The sequence below is a fragment of the Chelonia mydas genome, chromosome 3, assembly GCF_015237465.2.
Source record: "Chelonia mydas isolate rCheMyd1 chromosome 3, rCheMyd1.pri.v2, whole genome shotgun sequence".
Classification (NCBI taxonomy): domain Eukaryota; kingdom Metazoa; phylum Chordata; order Testudines; family Cheloniidae; genus Chelonia; species Chelonia mydas.
In genome coordinates this window covers 146,321,815-146,337,552 of record NC_057851.1, presented here as the reverse complement: position 1 = coordinate 146,337,552, position 15,738 = coordinate 146,321,815, and the positions used below count along the sequence as shown (strand labels likewise).

The following is a 15,738-nucleotide window of genomic DNA, read 5'->3' as shown; positions in this document are numbered from 1 at the left end:
TAAATTAAATATGGTTTTATTTTTAAAAACTAAACCTACTTAAAATTAAATATGAAACTGACAAACTATATTAAGGCCTAAGCTTATTCTAATATATTAAAATAATTTAAATTAAATTAAAAATAATATTAAGCAGTACATATTTGCTGCCCAGTTTTAAAGCACCTGGAACCAGTTTGCTGAAGTGCTAAACCCAGCTTTTGTCAATAATAGCCTCTTCTGCAGGTGCAGAGAGTATTTTTTTCATTCAGTTTATTCAGCTAATTCCATTCAATAATTAGTTCATTCAAAGTTACAAAACCAATTTGGAGTTGAAAAAACTCAGGAAAGCTTATTTTCCTCTTTCGATCTATTAATCACACTAGATGTGAGAGGTTGAGATCTACTGTCCTTCTAAAATCTTGAAGGACATGATGATCAGAAACAATCAGTTCAATTAATTAACTACCGATAATTCTTCCTTTGTTTAATAAATCAGTTAATTTTAAATGTAAAACATGTTTTGATAAATGTTTAGATAAAGTTTTTTCTTGTGTATCCAGCACTTTTAAGGTAGTTTTATAAACTAAAAACAATTAAAATGCTGTTTTTGTGCATTTTAATTGAATTTAAATTTCCATCCAAATAGCTCTTTACACAATACACATAAAATTATTTTGTAAATACGAAGTACATCATTCACCATTAAACATTCACCATAAACATTAAGATCCTAATTGCTTAAATAGATGTCTATACATAAATTGTATCCCCTTGGTTACCAAAAAAGGACTAAAATTTAATGTAAAGGCTGTGTTTATTTGAATATAACACTTTCTAATACTTACCAACTAATGAGATCAACCTTTCTTTAGAAAAATAACTAAAAAGTACAAATACAAAACACGATTAAAATCGATTATTTATATCAAGATTTCCTGCTTTCTGATTTAAATCATGATTAAAATTGGTGATTTCAATTACTTTTATTTAAAGCAATCCACCCTATTTTTTAGGTTTATGTTTTGTATCGGCAGTTTTGATTAATCAATGTAGTCAGATAATGGTATTTTTAATAACCCCATCTCTTTTTAAAAACAAAAAACCCTTCATTTTTGAAAATTAGTTATTTTGAAAACAAAAAATAAAAATAAAAATTATGATAATTTCCACAAAAATAAAAAAAAATCATTTTGAAAATATATACAATGAAAATTATTTTAACATTTTCAATAATTTTTTTTTGGGGGGGGGTTCCATAAGCTGTACTCTCCAGCTCTAGAATTCTCTTCCTATTGCTGTTTAGCACGGTGATCCTTCCTTAATATTGAAGGTAAAGTTGAAGAAAGATATTTTCTGGAAAACTATTAACTATATACTAGTAGATGATTCCAAACAAAGAGTTTCCTTTTTCAGTGAGTGGCTGTAAAGTCAGTGAATCTTAATAGTTAAATATTACTGCATACCATATATAGAAACATTATACAGTGCATATTCTATTAACTACAGCACAATGATACATTTCGATATTTTCTGCAATAAGAAACTTAGCTCAGTAATGAACAGTGCTCCAAAATCTATGATGATTCTCACCTGATAAGCAAAAGTTTGCGACAGGTATCTAGTGAGTCATTGTATCCATCAGGAATAACTTCTTCTTCAGGAGCATCTTTATCAAACCAACTTTTCCACCCCTTCTCATTACGGGATATCTAAATTTATTACATGAGTAAACACATAAATAAACTTTGCCCATAAGAAAATGTACACAGTAATTTTAGAAAGTTATGTTTTAATAATATCCTTCATATTATTATGCTAAGTAGAATATATGTCATATATATGTCTGTAGCACTTCTGGAGATATATGTCTTGTGATATTAAGATGTTGGTGACAGATCTGTTTGAGCATACCCTGGCTGACCATCCACCAAACTGCTGTGAGGGGAATACAAGCCTCTGGGTCCCTGGATCACTAGATATTTTAAACCTACAAGGCATGAATGGAATCCAGCCACTACCCCTATCTTGGGGACCCTAGACACATTCTTGGGGCACAGACCCTTTATCTATCACCCCAAGGTGAGAACTGGAATCTGCTGTTCAGCTGCCAAGCCCCTGGACACAATGGTGACCCTTCGGACTCTCCCATATTTTAAACACACCCTCTCACAGAACTCCATCTCAAGGTGTGAATTTTCTTGTTTACTGTTTAACTCTCTCACGAGACTTTTGTAGTAACTGTGAAGCAGATAACACATACATATTTTGCACAGGATTTTAACATAATTTCTCTTTTGAGCACAAGAGAATACAGAACATTTAGAAAACAATGAACATCTTAACTGCAGTGTCCCTTGGGAGAGCATCTTGGCTTAGGAAGGAAGGCAAAGTCCCTGCCATATGTAGGCCCTTACATGCTGCAGTGCTTCTCTCTCCTCTTGAGTTAGAGACAAAAGGGCCAAAACCTCTAATGCTCCCTGTTCTTGTGTATTTCCCTAGTTTATGTGCCTCCTTCTAACACCTGACTTCTTTTATTCTGTCTTTTGGTAACTTTCTACTGCTCTCCTCTTCCCCTCTCCCTTCGGACAAGGAGGAAGTATCTTTTCCATTTGGATGCAGTTACTCTTTCAAATAACTACTGTGGTCAAAGCACAATTGTTTAAAGTTAAATACTTTCCTATCATTCTCAGTGTGAGGAAGACATGCTTTTCAGGCAGGTAAGGCATAGTGGATACACATACAGAGAGAGAAACATTCATGATACAGCAGTTTTGATAGTAACTCATGATAACTTCATAATGTCAACCAGAATTCATAAATTGTATAGACAGTTTCCCAAATCGTATACTGTAATATTAATGGATTGCAGGGCTAGAAAGGATCACTGTGATAATCTAATATTAAGATATTACAATAAAATATTGTGATATTAAGGTATAGTCTTCAAATAATTTGTTTTAGAATAGATTACTACCCAAACAGAGAATTATATTCTATGTAGGAAGCTAGGAAGTTCATCTGTTCAGCAGGCTGATTCTACGCTACAAGCATGGAGGAAGAAGAGTATTATAATTGATATGTCTCTCTTAATAATAAAATACTAAGAGATAATAGCTAAAACTGTCACATGTGCCACTATGGGCCAAATGGTCAAAGATGCCCAAGTCAAAAATAACAGCTGATGCTAACCTACAGCCAGCATATTATGCAGCTTTTGAAATGCCAACTGAGAATAAGTCTGACCAGTGAGTGATCAAACCTCTCCTAAAATATCTGTCAAGAGATATAAAGGCTAGAGTAAGACCACGATGATGGTCGCTATATAAAAACCTAAAAAACAGGGACAGAATTGGGATCTGAATGGAGTGACTAAATGTACGTCTATACTGCACGCTTCTTTTGGCAGTGTGTTGTGTACATTTGGACATAGCAGTGTAGCCAGTGAGGCACAACTTAGGCAAGTAGAGTAAAGCATGCCACAAGTACATACCCTACAGGGCTCTCTACTCAGCTATGTACTTGCATACATTCCCACAGCCTTCAGGCATGTCTTTAATCATCTAAACCATGCCTCCCTGTCTACACTGCTATTTTTAGCAGAGTAGTGTCCTGCTCCTTCCTTCCTGCTGGAGTCTTTCCCGGTAAAAGGAAAAGATTCTGGCAGCAAGGAAAGACTCTGACAGGCGGGGAGACAGCAGGGAAAAGCTTGGGCAGCTCCCCACTGCTGGAGCCTTCCTCCACTGCAGGAAAAGACTCAGGCAGCAAGAGGCAGTGGGGAAAAGCTCCACCAGCTGCCCACTGCGAGAGCCCTGTTCCACCACAGGGAAAGACAGCAGTAGAGGGGAAAGGGTCTGGTGAGGGTGGGGGGAAATCCCCACTGCATCCCTGCTCCCAGAGACTTTTCTCAATGTAGTGAAAGGCTCCAGCAGCAGGGATCTGATGAAGTCTTTCACGGACATGTGCACACAGCTTGCTTTTCACTGCATCGTGTAACTACGTGTATACTACATACCACTGACGCTGGTGTGTAGTGTAGCCTGAGAGGTAAAGTCTTCTACAGCAAAGCTTCTAAGATCAATGCAGGGAAAACAAGAGGCATGCTGAGACTTGTATATATACTGTATATGAAGAAAGGTCTGGCTGGCTCACTAGGCCTTGGACAGTCTCAAACTTCAGAAGTACTGTATCTCCATGAGGCAGGGGGAGCACAGCTTGCTCACTCACAACTCATACAGACTAAAGGAGGAGTGAGGAACAAATGTGCATAACTCTTGTCCTTATGGGGGCCCCTCCCAATCTGGCATTGCCTGGAACCAGAAGTTTAACAACAGCTCAGAAATAGCTCTGTGTGTATGTAACTGCCATGTAAGCCAGAGAAATGCAGATCTTATAACCAAATAATTGAACTCTGAATTAATCTCTCTCTGTTTGTAATACTAAATATTACATGGTTGTTTCTCAGCCACATCTAGAAGTAGTAGTAGTGGGGAAAAGAATAGGGTCCCTGCTTCCCCTAATTTTGAACTGTAGGGCTGGACATCCCCACTAATGGCACCAGACACCACCCTGCCTCAGCATGACATTCTGGGCATGAAGCAAGCCTTCTTGGCACAGCAGGTACTTTCCCAGAAACAGATGGGAGCAGTAGCAGCAGGACAGGGAAAGGTCCCCATCTCCACCTCAGATCTTCACAGCCCGAAGACATCAGCAAAGGTAGCAGACTGTTTTCTAAAATTTGAATTCTCCACAACGTTTCCTGTTTGCCCCAATCACCTTCCACATCTCCCTTATAATCCCTTCACTGCTAGATTCATACTTCTTGCCTTCATGCTCCTCTGCCTTTCTCCCCTCCTCCTCCTCTCCTTCTTCTTTCCTCTGACATTCATCCCTTATATCCCTCCTTCCATTACTTCCTTTACCCCCAATCCCTTCTCACTCCAACTTTACACCCCATATACAAAAATATTAAAAATAAATAAAAATAAATGAATATTTTTGAAAAGGGAAAGACACAGAATCAATGTGCCCATCACTATTCATATCACTTTGCTTCTATGTTGTGCCCCCTTTCCCCAGCCTTCTTCTATTTTTGTCTTTTTAGAAGATAAGTTCTTCAGGGTAGTGATCATGTCTTAGGGGTCTATACAGCATCTAGGATAATGGGACCCCAATCCTGACTGGGACCTTTGGGTATTAATACAATAAACATAAATAACTGTAACAACACCACCACCACCTGATTCATAATTTCTGCAAATTGTGGAAGTTTGCTCAGTTCCACCAGATTCAGCCATGTCATGTCAAGAATCCACCGGAATGGTTTGGGAGGGCAAGCTTTTAGATCCAGCGCTGCACCTCCTGGAACAGAATATTGTTGTGATGAAATACACATGAATCATGCTTGATATTTCTGTTCTATTGTGCTGAAATATGCTTTGGAACTCAGAGAATTATTATTGCAGTGCAGGAGGAAAAAAGGGATGAAGAGTTTTTCTGCTCACATCTCTCCTGCTTCTTTTTAGATTGGAAGAGGAGGATATCGTCTAAGATTTCTAAATGTTTTAAATGTGAGCAGCTATGTTCACTCCTCCAAGATGTTCACTTGCAGATTAAATTTCTATATCTCGCTTTCTGAATGCAGGGATCCTTTTAATATATTCACCAGTTCAGTTTGAAAGTATATATTGGTAACATAGTATAAAATTATTTATTTTGGAAGCTCTTGCCCTTAAATCTGAGAACCTCCTGCTAAGTCCTAAAGAAAGTATGTATTGTTACTGATGAGCAATCAAAAATGTTATCCCTGTTCAACCTCTTGAACAAGAATATATAGTGGTTGCACTTAAAAAGTTATCTCTGTTTTGAGATATCACCTATGTTAAGAAAGGGAACTGCTCTTTGAAACAAGTAGTATCTTTCAAATTAAAGAAATTTTTCAAGAGTGACTATTATATACTCACTACAATATAATGTAGCTATTACCACAACCAGAGCAGAACAATATGTGTACACAGCCAGAGCTGACACCAGCTGTAAAGACAATTGACTTAGTTTTAAATATTAATTTTGTATAATTAACTTGAAATATTTGTTCATATATAGGACATATTCTTAGATCCATGTCACAATCCTTCAGATCTAGAATTTACCATCAGTTTTCTTAATTTTTTACAAGGGGTACCCTGCACCCTGCTGTTTTGAATATTTATTTTATTACAAAATGATTTATTGCACTAACATTATTTTAGTGCACAGGAAATTCTTTGAATAAATTAAAATTCCCTTTCATCTATGATGATGCAGTGTAAATTTTGCATTTACTTGTAAGAAGAGAAATATTCCTTTATGAAGAATTTCTCTCAAGACAGTCCTTTTTGTGACTAGTATAGAAGTAAAGATAAAATGGAATCTTATAATGTCAAAAACAATCCTTCACCAGCAGTGGTTACATGTTCAAAGTACAGACATTAACCAACTAATCCATCAGAGTTTACAGGAAAGCCAGGGAAGGAGGAAGAAATTTGCAAAGGTAGAAGAAAGACCATCCTGAAGAGCCTAATCCTGCATGAAGATCAACATAAGGCAGATAAGGAGGGTTGATTATTTCCTGGCTATTTGACATGTAACTGAAGGAAAAGTGGTACAACCCAATTGTTACAGACTGGGAGAGGGATCAGGATACAGAATATAATTTCTTACCATGATTTCCTTTTTGTTAGCAGCTTCTTCCTTGATTTTCCATAAATGTGCAATGCTTTTTCTCTGTAGATTTTGAAGGTATTCCAGTGTTGTTGCTCAGGGGCTCCAAAACTACCTCTATCCCCCACTTTAGGCCACGAGAACGGGAAAATTTATGATTACTTATCTGCATATTTTCCTTTCCTTGAAGGGATACGTCTGTGGCTATAGGGGGCAGAATCAAAGCTGATTGAACAGCTGATGAGGGACTAGACCCCACCTTCTGGAGACCCCCACACCTTAGTTTTGAGATGCTTCCAAAGCTAGCCCCTCTGGACCGTGAAACACAAAATGAATCTCTTGTCCTGCATCAGCACCTTGCAAAAATAAGTTTCACAGATCTCCCTTTTTCAGGAAAGTGCTGGATCTGTGGACTGATCTCTTCGAAAAAGCAAAACTTCTCAGATAAGCAACCACAAATGCTCCCATTCTCTCACAGAGCTAGGTCCACCAAGCCTCAGTGTGAGATTTTGTCAGCAGAGAAATGACCAAACTGTCTGTCAGAGAAAGGATTCCCTTACTCTAAGGAATCACCACAGTGTGCAAGACTCACTTGCCAAAGGCTGCAGTGGCTGATGACTATCTATCTTGTAGAACTTGGTAAATGTATGCAGGGATGATCAAGTTGAAGCTTTACAGATTCATCTGTAAGGGGCCTGCCATTTCTCAGTCCATGATATAACCACTGTTCGTACTGAATGAGCTCTGGAGGGTTGAGTTCTTTTACTCTATACACCTCAGCAATTCATCAATGTGTCCAGCGAGAGACTGATGATTTAGATGCATTAGTACATCTTTGTTTTGGCTGAAATACAACCAGCAAAGCCGCTGTTTTTCTTATGTTCTCTTTTGTTTTCAGATAACACTTTAAGGCTCACCTTACATCCAGTAAATGCCATAGCTGCTTCTTTGGGTGTGAAGGATGCGGACAAAAAGAAGGCAATGAGAACTCTTGTGCTCAATGAAAAATTAAATTTACGTTTGGAATAAAGATGGGATCCATTCTCAAAACTACTTTTTCTTTGTGAAAATGCACAGGATGGAACAACTAACAAAGCGCTCAACTCTGACACTTTTCATGGTGAAGCGATAGCGATCAAAAAGATAATTTTGATAGTCTAGCAATACAGTGAAACTGATTTTACAGGTTCAAAGGGCACCTGCATTAAGGCATCAAGCACAATGCTCAAATCCCAAGATGGAGCTATATGCAACTTAGGAGGATGCAATAGTTTGTCCTTCTGGTGGGAAATGGAAGATTTTCTGGATACACTCAAAATTGCAAACAGTGCAGAAACATGTACTTTTACGGTATTAGTCTGCAAACTGAGGCCAAAACGATCTTGTAAAAATTTCAGAACATAAGGTACTTTGCTTACATGATGCTGAGTGTCTCTACAACAAGCTTTGAATTTAGACCAGATCCTTGAGTAAGCCCCATTTGTTGATTTTAATCCTACATGCTAACATAGTTTCAATGAGATCAACAGAGTAACCCTTTGGTTCTAGAAACTTTCTCCCAAATCCCAAACTGATAGATTTAACTTGCTTGGATCCTGGTGAAGAATTGGACCCTGGGATAACAAATCTGGCCTTGGATTCAGGAACAATGGTGGCTCCACTGACATATTCACAAAATCAAGAAATCAAGGTGTCCTGGGCCAGTGTGGGACCACCAAGATCACATCTGCTTCCTCCTTTCTGATTTTCTGTATTACCCTGGCAATGAGAGGCACTGGGGAAAAGCATAAAGAAAGCCCTTTGGCGACTAAGCCACAGGGCATCTATGCCTAGGACTCCTGGTCTCTTCAAAAATGGTCTTAAAACTATAGTACCTCTTAGACTTTGCTTGATGCTTGCATGATTACTATGCCACTGTAGAGGAAAGCCTCAATGCTTTGGCAATTTCCTATATGAGGAGAGGGGCAGAGGAGCCAGAGGTAAAATGAGATTGCTACTCCTTGAGAAACAAATAAAAACTATACAAGCTGGTTGGGAAGAGCTGAACTACCATCTTGTTCCAGAGACATAATTTCCGATAGCCTAAAACGGAAGATGGAGCTTAATCTTGGAGTTGCTCACAACAACCAGGGACCACCTCAAATATCACAGGGAACAAGCAAAGCCCAGTTGTGAAGAATCATGGTAGAAGCTGTGCACCTAAGCGCACACTTTGAAATAATGTAAATCAGAAGATAAAAACAAAGTTTACTTTCTACTATTTATAAGTTTAAAAAGCCCAATAACTCACCAAAGGAAATTCAAATTATTATTATTTTAAATACAACACCTTTTTTAATGTTTTACCTTTAATAAGTGCTTGGAACTCTTTGGCTTTGACCTGCCCTCTCTGAAGATCAATTTTTAGTGTCAGAAGAAGGGTAAAAAGAAATTTGTGGTCTTCATAAAGGCCTCTGACAGAATATGTAAATGTTTCAAATGTAAGATACTCAATAATATTTGAGATTCTTTTCTGCGGCAAAGGAGACTTTTCAGATCTAAAGCAGGAAAACAAAATACAAAGCAATAATGTAGTTAATATAAATATTAACTGGAATGGAAAGAGAAAAATTTCAAAGATAGAGAAATCTATATATTCTTACCTGGCCATGGACTGATCAAATAACTTTAGGAACTGAGCCAGTGAAGTCTGGTACATGTTATTTACCATGCTCATTTCTGTGATAAGAAAATAAAGAATGCTTCCTCGAGTAGCAGCAGGTCGATATTCCTCTTGTGCAGTGTTAATCTTCACTTGAGTTTCTGCTGCCACATATAACTTTTCAGATACTTCAGCGGCTGTTTGCTTAGTTATTCGCAGTACACCAATCAAAGATTCATCATCTACTAAAGAACCTAAAAGGGCAAATATGAAATATGTTTAGAATAGATTTTAGAATTTCCTATATGTAGAACTCAAAAATGAAAATTACAGAAGTTATTTACTTAAACTGAAATGATTTATTGAGTTTCACAACTTTTAAAAAATGCAGGTCGAGCAAAACAAATACAAACGTCAAAATACCTAGTTTTGTATTTAGTATGTTAGAGAACTGCACTGATGCTGATGATGAAGATTTGACTGTACTCATGCAAGCTACAACTGTGCAGTGTGTCTGCTTTCACATGCATACAGTTTACTACATCTACACACAGCACTCGTTGAAAGAATTTCAGGTTCTCTGGATTGGTTGCACTGAAAAAATCAATGAGACTTAGTCTCCTAAATTACTTAGGCACTTTTAAAATGTTGCCCCTTATCCTGCAGTCCCTAGAGCAGATAAATTCAGAGTAATATTTAATTAAGGCCTTGTCTACACTGGAAAACTTTTTTGAAAGTTTTTCTCACTATAATTATACAGGTATTACTAAACCAAAAGAGTAGGTCCATGCTGGTTTGTATAAAGTGACTTAAGCTACATCCCTTGTGAGTTATAGCACAGACAAAGTGCTCCTTTTTTCTGAAATATCCACACAGCACTCTGGGTAGATATTCCAGGATGCAGTATTACATAGCAACAGGGACTCCAAGCGTTGCTGTCACGGAGGCGGGGAACCCAGCGCACCGGAGCTCTGCCTGGGATGGAGTCCGACGAAGGGGCAATCAGCGAGCCATAATCAGCAGTACTCAAAAACAGCTCATGAATATATAATTAGGGACTTTCCAAAAAGGTCATGCAGGGCAGACAAAACTGGCCTGAAGCTGGTTATAGCCAGTTTTCCATGTCCTACAGTGACCTGGTGGCTCCGAGAAAGCAGAAGTTCCCTAACTAGGCTGTAACAAAGTCTTCCGCAGTCCCTTACACTCCTCCCCTCACTTTCTCGAGCGACGTCAGGGATCATGAGGACACGGTGTGGTGGGGAGACCGTGCACAGCAGTGGGAAACTAGACTACGGCCGCAAATACATCAAAAATACAAGACAAGGAGGCATATAAGGCCAAGAAGCAGGCCTTGGACAAGATGGGCGGCCCAACCCCGTAACCCGGAGAGCCAGGACCAAAGCCAGGCATCCCCTTGCTGCTGGTGGATGCCCTCCACCAACTGCCGGAGGCGTTGTAAATTGGCTTCAATGGAAGGCCCTGTGTCCGTTACATTAAAGCAGCACATGCCAGCAAACTCCTGGCACGGATAGCCATGTTGGAGCAGTAAATAATCAACAGCTAGCCTGTTCTGCAGCATTCCCTAACGTACCTCTCCCAACTTGTGTGAAAGGAGTGTGAGGACTGTAGAGGTCAGGTTGATGGCTTTCGCAACCGTACAAGCAAGGTGTTCCACCGCAAGATAATTATGCACCACCAACCCAGGAATGACAACCAATGAAAAAGCAAGAGCCGCAGCCTCGGCCTCGGAAAATAACCTTACATCAGCTTTACATGTGGAGTCAAGGGGGATGGCATCTCTCCTGTGGCGGGCAGGGAACTGTGAAGGGTGTGGAAAGATGAGGGGGGCCACTCGGCCAAGAGCACAGGGGCCCCCTGAACTATTGGCTGGGATGTAGGTATAAGCGATCTTGCCACATAAGAGAAACCATCCTGTTGGCAATTTCATATGCTCATATGCAAATGAAACATTAGTACGTTCATTACAAATCAAATCCATATTCGTATGCTCCACTGCAACATGCCTGGCATTCACAAAGGACATACAAGAGGAGGCAACAGTGACATTAGCAAGGCGAAAAGAATACATGGACGCGTCTAAATCATATTGGGCTGGACCCAAGGCATACAAATCCGTATAAGTAATAGTCTTATTAATTGTCTTAAGTAAGGAGTAGTGCTGCACAAGGGCCGGTGCAGTATAGACGCCAATGAAACAGGTCTCCATCAAGGCTCCCATGGCATATGTAAGCGGTAGACAAAACGATGTCGCGTTCACAGCACTTTGGGCTAGTATCAACCAGGCGTTCATGGCTGGGGTGGCAGCTCCTCCAGCTGCGTTACTCATAACAAGCGCTGCGACAAGCGGGAGAGCTAGACCATGCAGGGATGGTCTTCTCCCTCCGGGAGTATGTACGCCCATCCTTCCCCAGTGGTGAAGACGACGGCGGCTTGTGGTTCATGTTGCGGTAACGTCCACCACATGCTAGTTAGCATGTGCCACTCGGCCTCGCTCAGGACACTGGTTTCCAGACCTATGGGAGGTAAAGGAACAAGTTTACACAGGGCCTCCCCTCGCTCCCAGTGCACTGGTTCTGTTACCACGTTGGCGCACGAGAGGGCGCCTAACCAGCAATCCGAAGTCAACCAATACGGGGGATAGAATCTCACGCCGGAAACCAACGGGTGTAAGGAAAACCAGACATGGTGGCTCACATTGTAACTGCGCTTGGGTGGGCCAAGGGCTCACCTCTTGTCCAGCCTGCAGGGTATAGGGGTGTGGTGCATATAGGGTTATGAGGCCCTGCGTTGGGTCAATCACACCCGGTGCCTGTATCAAATTTACCCGTAGGAGGGTAGGTACGGTAGGGGGAAAAACCAGCCGCTGGAAGGGCGTCTGGCCACCTAGTGAGCGATTGTTCAGTAGCCAGACAGCCTGTTCCAGCACCCCAGACCATCCGCGGAATGTATGGGTGGGGGTAAGGCGACGGATCTGGTCCTTCAAGAGCCCATTCAGGCGTTCGATAAGGCCACTCGCTGTCGGCGTGTAGGGCAGATGGTAGTGCCAATCCACTGCTGCGTCTGCAGCCCAGGTTCGCACTGCCTGGGCCGTGAAGTGGGTTCCTTGGTCACTCTGCAGAGTGCGTGGGGTCCTGTAGCGGGAGCACAATTGCTGCAGCGCAGCTAACATGGTGGCTGCAGCAGCGGTTGCACTAGGATACACAAATAAAAGGCAAGTATACGTATCGACAGCTGTGAAGGCATACTGCTGGCGTCACTCTTGAGGCAAGGGGCCGATATAGTCCACTTGCCAATCCTGACAGGGGCCAGTAACTCGATAAATTTTACCGGCTGGTCCCGGGAGGGCGATGGGCACCAAGCAGGAGCAGACCGGACAACTGGCACGGACAGTTCGACACGCCGCCAGGGGTAGGGAGATGCCTTGGTGGAGGGCTGTAATTTGCGTTGCTTGGGCTCCTCGGTGACCTCCCTCCACATGGTACCGTTCCGCTAGCTGCAAGACCTCTCCTCGGGCCATATTGTCAGCTGCCGCATTCCAGTGGGCCTCGGAGGTTTTCACCTTAGTGTGGGTGACCACATGTCGCACAGCCAGAGGGGCCTGTCGGGCGTAGTGTAGCAGTTGCTGCCAAAGCGGAGCTCCCCATAGGGGCCAGCCTGCGAGTTCCCAACCCTTCACCTCCCATGCAGTTATCCAGGTCTGGAGACCCTTATACAGTACCCAGCTGTCTGTATATAGGTAAACCCATGGTGGGGCGCCCTCAATCGCAAGGGTGGCGGCCCGCAGTTTGGCGCACTGGCTGGAGCTGGCCGTTCCCCAAGCCATCGCAACTACGTCTGCATAGGGGGCATAGGCTATGGCCCACCACTGCCGGGTTCCCTGAGCTGTATAGGAGGCTGATCCATCCGTAAACCATACATATTCCTGCTCCTCAGTGGACACGTGGTCCACCGGGGGGGACCTCCCCTATTGGGGAGGAGGGCACGGGGTCTTCCACTGGGGGCAGCTCATCAGTGAGGGAGGGTACATGCTCAAAAGTGACAGCCCCCAATAACAGGGCATGTGGGGTGGAGAGGGAGGGCCAGCCCAGCAGCATGCGCTGTTGCAAGTAATGCTTCTGCTTAAAGTGGGTTGCGAGCTGTGCAACCCCTGTCTGCATTTGGGCCGGCTCTGCCCGTACCCAGTGCCCCAGAGGAATGGGCGTGCGCACAAAGACCGGTGTGGAGCCCGTTATGTGCTCGGTATCTTGCAACGCCCAGACCACTGCCAGGATCTGCTTTTCCAGGGGGGTGTATCTGGGTTCAGTCCCCCTCAATGTACAGGACCAGAACCCGATAGGTTCCTTTTGCTGGGCCCCTACCTGCTGCCATAACCCCCACGAAACCACGCCTGCCACCGTGGTGACCTCGAGCTCAAAGGGGACCCCAGGCTGCGGAGCGTGGAGCCAAGCATGAGTGTGCAGGGCCTCCTTACACAAGTCAAAAGGCACTTTGATGGCTCTGCTTCCATTGCCAGGGCGCCGCCTTTCGTACCACGGCCTGCTAGGGCCGAATAAGGAAGGCTAAATGGGAAATGAAGGCACGCCAGAACCCAAGTAGACCAAGGAACGCTTGCAACTCTTTCTTTGTCTGGGGTGGGGGATAACGCTGCACCATTTGTTGTACTTTCCGGGGAATTTGCCGCTCTGGCCCCGCCCACATGATACCCAGATAGACTACCGTCTGCGCGGGGCCCTGGATTTTATGCGGGTTCAGAGTCCATCCGCACACCTCCAGGCCCGTAACGACTGCGTGCAACGCATCCGCCACCAGTTCGTGGGAGGGGCCAGATACCATCACATCATCAATGTAATGATAACACTGGGTCGCGTCTGGCAGCCGTAGGTGGGCAAGGTCTGCACTCACCAACTGATGGCAAATCGTTGGGGAGAGCTTCCAGCCCTGCAGCAAAATACAGAAGGTGTACTGGCGAGCCTGCCACGAGAACGCAAACTGTTCCTGACTGTCAGGAGCAATGGAGATGGAGAAAAAAGCATTAGCGAGGTCTATGATGGCATGCCAGGGCAGGGCAGCTGCCGTGATACGCTCTATTAAGGTCACCATGTCTGGCACGACAGCCGTCAGCGGAGGGGTGACCTTATTCAACTCGCGATAGTCAACTGTTATATGCCAAGTCCCATCAGGTTTCCGCACTGGCCACGGAGAACTATTGTATGGGCTTAAGATGGGCCGGATAATCTTGGCTTCTAACAGCACGCTAATCGTCTGGGTAATCTCCTCCTCCCCTCCAGGGAGGCGATACTGTCGTTTTGATACTACAGCTGTCGGGGGAGGCAACACCACGGGCTCCCAACGGGGGGCGCCCTGTAGGATCGTCAACGCCCGTACCTCCCGGACTCGAGTCACGCTTACATACTGGGGATGTCCGAACGCGAAGAGGCCGTACTGGGTATCCACAGAACAACCCCGCAGGACGTCGATGCCCAGTATGTATTCTCCAATAGCAGCTGCCAGAACCGTGGCCCGGAACGGAGGAGCCTTCCCCAGGGTAAGGGTGACAATAACCTCATATGCCGGGGTCTCCGCTCCTCCGAGGCCTTTTACGACAGTGGCTCGGCCCTGGGTCTGCGTGGAGTGCAAGATGGTGACTTCCGCGCCCGTATATATCAATGCCAGAACGTGTTGGACTCCGTTCCAGGCAGAGCTCCGGTGCACTGGGTTCCCCGCCTCCATGACAGCAACACTTGGAGTCCCCGTTGCGGGTGTGTCACTTACCTTCATTAAAGCCAATAACTCACTGCTTTGCTGCATGTAGGCCTCGTTCTTTCGGAGCACTCCTGATAGGCCTGCGGCCTAGCACAGAACAGTCACTTTCATGAAAAGTTGTACAGAGCTTACCCCAGAGCTTCAGTGTTGGACCAACAACATGCAAGTTCCCCAAAATATGAAGAAGCATGTGGCCATCATCCTACCAGATCTTGCAGTTCATCAACAGAAAGGGGTATTCCTCCACATAAGCCCTAGAAATTTATCACCCTAGCAAGTTCACTAACATTAATGCGCGTAGTCTGGAAAGGTCAATAATGCTGGGATTTGGGGAAATTCACTTATGTTTTATGTAATGAAAAATGGAACTTTTGCTCCCAAACCACTATGGACATTACTGGGGTGGTTCCAGCTGTTGTTCTGGGAGGCCAAGCTTACCCTCTGCTTCTCTGACTCATGAAGCCTTTTATGGGACACTTGTATAAGAGAAAGGAGCTGTTCAACTATACCTGGAGTAGCAGCATAACGACTACAGAGCATGCATTTGGAAGAATAGAAGGAAGGTGGAATCTCATGACAAGGCTGAAGACCCCTGAGAGATACCTGCCTTGTGTTAAAGGTGCTTGTTGTAG

At 43.5% G+C, this 15,738-nt stretch overlaps 1 protein-coding gene across 1 annotated transcript in view; it reads right to left on the bottom strand.

The window, feature by feature from the left end:
* Positions 1–15,738, bottom strand: part of DNAH8 (dynein axonemal heavy chain 8) — a 612,643-nt gene that overhangs the window by 43,805 nt on the left and 553,100 nt on the right. Inside the window, exons 79-82 of the mRNA XM_037895538.2 lie at positions 9,324–9,576; positions 9,028–9,218; positions 5,219–5,340; positions 1,573–1,691 (exon numbers count right to left, since the gene is read on the bottom strand). Of these exons, the coding sequence (XP_037751466.1) occupies positions 1,573–1,691; positions 5,219–5,340; positions 9,028–9,218; positions 9,324–9,576 (685 nt within the window). The remainder of the gene's footprint in view (positions 1–1,572; positions 1,692–5,218; positions 5,341–9,027; positions 9,219–9,323; positions 9,577–15,738) is intronic.